The 4,343-nt window shown below is 56.1% G+C and overlaps 1 protein-coding gene across 1 annotated transcript; it reads right to left on the minus strand.

The window, feature by feature from the left end:
• Positions 1-235: 235 nt before the first annotated feature.
• HTR1A (5-hydroxytryptamine receptor 1A) lies at positions 236-1,477 on the minus strand. The gene has a single exon (XM_062018909.1). The coding sequence runs from the start codon at positions 1,475-1,477 to the stop codon at positions 236-238; it is 1,242 nt and encodes a 413-aa protein (XP_061874893.1).
• Between the last annotated feature and the right edge of the window lie 2,866 nt (positions 1,478-4,343).

The raw sequence follows: 4,343 nt of genomic DNA on the forward strand, positions 1-4,343 counted from the left end.
CTAAATCTACCCAGAATGACGGAGGGGAGCGAGGGAAGGAAGGAGAGGGGCGAGAGCGCCGGCCCGGCCCGGCCCAGCCCAGCGGGGCTTACCCGACGGCTGGAGAGATGCGGAGGCGCTGCGAGGGGGTCCTGGAGGGGCTGAGCGGGGGGTGTGCGTGGGGGACACAGCAGCGGGGGCCAGGCGGATGAAGCGAGCGGCAGGACCCTGCTGCCCCATCCCGGAGCGCCGAGCTTCATTGCCTGCAAAATTTGCACTTGATGATTTTCTTAAAAGCACTTTGGAAGTCTTTGTTGAAATAGGCATAGATGACGGGGTTGAGGAGGGAGTTAGAGTAGCCCAGCCAGTTGATGACTGCCCCCAGCCACTCGGGCATGTAGCACTTACGGTCACAAAAGGGCAAGACTAGCGCCACGATGAAGAACGGCAGCCAGCACAGGATGAAGGTGCCCATTATGATGCCCAGAGTCTTGACAGTCTTCCTCTCCCGGGACAGAGCCATCCTCCGCTTGGCCTCCGTGTTCTTCTCGTTGCGCTTCTCGAAGGAGGGGGGCGGCGAGGAGCCGCACGCATCGCTGGGCAACGGCAGGTGAGTCTTGGAGGAGCTGTTGCAGCGCTGGACCTCGATGATCTCTAGGGCGGTCCCGTCCTCGCCCTGCCTCACCGCGCCGTTGACACAGACACTGGGCTTGGGCTCCACAGTCCGCCGCCAGCCCTTGCCGGGCTCCCCGTTGCTTTTCTTCTCCTGGGCGACCGGGGAGAGGGTGAGGCAGGTGTCGGCGATTTTCTTCTTCTCCGCTTTCTTGACGGTCTTGCGAATCCTGAAGCGGGCCGCCTTGAAGATTCGGCCGTAGAGAACCAGCATGAGGAGAAGCGGTATGTAGAAGGCGCCGAAGGTAGAGTAGATGGTGTACCCGTGGTCCTTGCTGATGGTGCAGGCGTCGGGGTTCGACCGGTCCTCGGGTGTCCTCCAACCCAGCATGGGCGGGATGGATATCAAGAAGCCGATGAGCCAGGTCAGGCTGATGAGCACGGCGGCCCGCCGCGGAGTCCGCTTGTTGACATAGTCGATGGGGTCCGTGATGGCCCAGTACCTGTCCAAGGCGATGGCGCACAGGTGCAGGATGGAAGAGGTGCAGCACAGCACGTCCAGCGAGATGAAGATGTCGCAGGTGACCTGCCCCAGCGTCCACTTGTTCAGCACCTGGTAGAGGGCCGCCATGGGCAGCACCAGCACAGACACCATGAGGTCGGTGACAGCCAGAGAACCGATGAGATAGTTGGCCACTGTTTGCAAGGAGCGCTCCAGGGCGATGGCCGCGATCACGCAGGCGTTGCCGCTTACAGCGCACAGGATGAGCGTGCCCAGGAGCAGAGAGGTGAGCAGCTGGTAGCCCAGGGTCACCTCGGCGACGCCGGGGCCGCCTGCCTCCTCGGGGGAGCGCTGTGGGGAGGTAGTGTTGTTGGCCACATCCATGCCGGGCAGGGGGTGGGGGGTCGCTTCAGGAGACAGGCATGGGAAGAAGCGCTGGTCACTTGTGCGCTCTCCTGGCAAGAGGCACCGGTGTGCCGTGCGCTTTGGCCAGGCACCCCGCTCCGCCACCCCTCCCTCCCCTATATAGCGCGGAGGGAGGCGGCCGGAGCTCGGAGGACGGCGGCTGGCGGAGCCTCCCTGCGCCCGCCCATCCCCGCCGCCTCTGCCCAGCGCGCAGCCCCGGGTGGTGGGGGCTACTCTCCCGCCGCCGCTCGCCAAGCTGCTGCCCGTCGCTCCGCCGCTCCCCTGCCGCAGCGCCTTCCTCCTCGACCTCTCCGCTCTCTCTGCTCTTTCTCCCTCCCTCCTTCCCCTCCTCTTCCGTTCCCCCCTCCATCTCGCCCTTCCTCCGGGGGGGGGGTTGGAGGCGAAGGGAAGGTCTCCCTCCCTGGGTCGCTGTCGTCCCCCGGCGCCACCGGAGGATCGGGCGTGCGTGCGCCGGTATACAACACTCCCCGCCTCATCTTCCTCGTTCGGGGGACACCGCAGAGAAGCCCACCACGATTCCCCTACATCCCCATCCCTTCCAAATCTCACCGCAGCTCCGCCCCGGGCAGCGAGGGCTCTGGGTTTGCCCCTCAGGACTGGTGCCAGGGCTTGTGCGGGATGTGCGAGGCGGGGGAAAGGCGTTCCGCGGCCAGATACTGCCGATGGGGGGAAGGGGGACACTCAGGGGCTGCCTGCGGGTGCTGGGGTGCCGAGGCGCTTGGTGCCGGGGGCCTTCAGGCGGGCGGCGGCGGCCCGAGGGCGCGGCGCCCTGGGGGCAGTCGGACGGGCAGCCCCGGGCGCAGCGCCGGCGGCACTTTCCTCGAGCCCGCACCCTCGCCCTGTCCGGACTCTGCTCCGGCAACAGTGGACATGGTGCTGCCGCGGTGCTGCGAGAGAAGGATGACGGGCAGCAGTGCCTCGGGGGTGCCCCTGGAGGGATCGCTGTACAGCCCAGTGCCGGGCAGGGCTCCCGCTTAGTCGGTAACGGGTACCCTCGTCCCAGAGTCCTGCCATGGGAAGGGTGGTCACTGCCGTCGAGGACTCCGCGCCAGTGCGCGGCTCTCCGTTGCCCGGTTTCCCGCAGAAAGACGGTATTGCCCCTCGGCCCTCCCGAGACGGGAATTAGAGTGCCATACGCTATTGAAATAACTCTCTTCTCATGACAGCGACAACAAAAAAGAGAGGAAGAAAAAAGGAAAAAATCCTATAAATAAAATGTATTACAGTTCCTTCCGATGGGAGAGGGAAAGGCTGAGGCTGGAGGTGAAATGAGAAAAATATCTCTGGAAGCAATCTTGAATAAAAAAGTGTCAGATTGACACATTATGACAGTAAATAAGTTAATATCCAGTAAACAGCACAAACCTGGAAAGCATCTGTGATTTAAAGGGAAACGAGAAAAAAGGAAACGGGGAAAAAAAAACCCCACAACTGTTATTGATAGGCTTAACTCTAGGTGTACGTGAAAGGTAAAAGAAAGTGCTCTGATGTAACTTCGGTGGCAGACTTCCTTCTGTCTTGCGGCTCAGTGTTATTAACGTTGTGAGTTGTGCCATGTAAGTTCAGAAAACGCAGAAAGCAGAAAGTAATTGCTTAATAGTAAGGTTTGCCAAATTCTAACTTAATCAGACTTGATATGAGGATCAAAGAGCCTGCCTTGCACACGCTCAGGTTTCCTCATCTTCTCTCAGTCAGCACTTAAAATTTGAGTTCACAACTTCACAACATTTGGAGAAATTTCGGCTAATTTCTCTTCAAGAAAGAATAGCGAGGCTACATTTCTTCACCTCTAGGATTGCGCCCCTTGCGCAAGATGCTGAGATGCTGGCTAAGTGGAGCACAGCTGCACCTCTGAATTGCCCATTGTTAGCCGATCGTACTAACGTTAGATGCTATGTGCCGTGTTTAATGAAGACTTGCACTGGCGGGACACAGACAAAACGAAACGCAATCGGTATTTAAGTGTCCTTTGTTTATTCATTACCAAAACCTATTGTCTTTGTAATGTCTCCTCAAATGCATGACACGGTTGGCTTTCAAGCAGTTGCCTATTTAAAGACTCTTTCCCTTCAGTGAAATCAAAGTTTGTGCTTCTTGCTGTGCAGAGACATCATGATGAAATAAAGAAAGTTTAAGTCTGGGAGGCAGGGGAATCTCGAGGAAGTTGTCTCAGCTTTCTTCCATGGTGGTGGGCAAGTCATTAGCTTAATTAGATTAGCCTGAAATTAGCGTTTCAAAGCCACAGGGAATGTGGATTTTAGGATTCCACGAAGAGCTCTTGAGGGAACTGTTTCCAGACTTGTTTTGCGCTGACATGGCCAAGGGGAGTCAATCCCATATACTTTTTGCCGGGAAATTCCAGTGAAAAACCTTTTTTTTTTAACTCATTTTTTGTTCCGAGATTGAGAGTCATTTCACTCTGAATTCAACTGAGAAGCAATTTAGGCAACCATGGAGGAAGGGGAGGGAGTAGGAGATAAAAGATGGTAGACTCGCTCTTGGTGTGATAGCGTCTTTAATCCTACTAAGCATTTAAACAACAAAATGCCGGTTAAACTTTCAAGCAACCAAATGATATGCTAATGTCTTTAGATAACCTAGGTGAGGGACCTAGGAAAGTTCTTTAAGGAGAACCATAGCCTCATAAAATCAAAGCTGAGAGTGAATGAAATCTTAACATCATACAACCTTTAAAAGTCCAGTTAAAATAAAAAATGTTTAGTTGTGACACAGCTGCAGCAAACATGCAGCAAACATGAGGAAAAGAAATAGCATTAACAACTGTGTCAGAAGATGCCTTCCTGAGCAATTTCATTCTACATAT

The sequence above is a fragment of the Colius striatus genome, chromosome Z, assembly GCF_028858725.1.
Source record: "Colius striatus isolate bColStr4 chromosome Z, bColStr4.1.hap1, whole genome shotgun sequence".
NCBI lineage: Eukaryota > Metazoa > Chordata > Aves > Coliiformes > Coliidae > Colius > Colius striatus.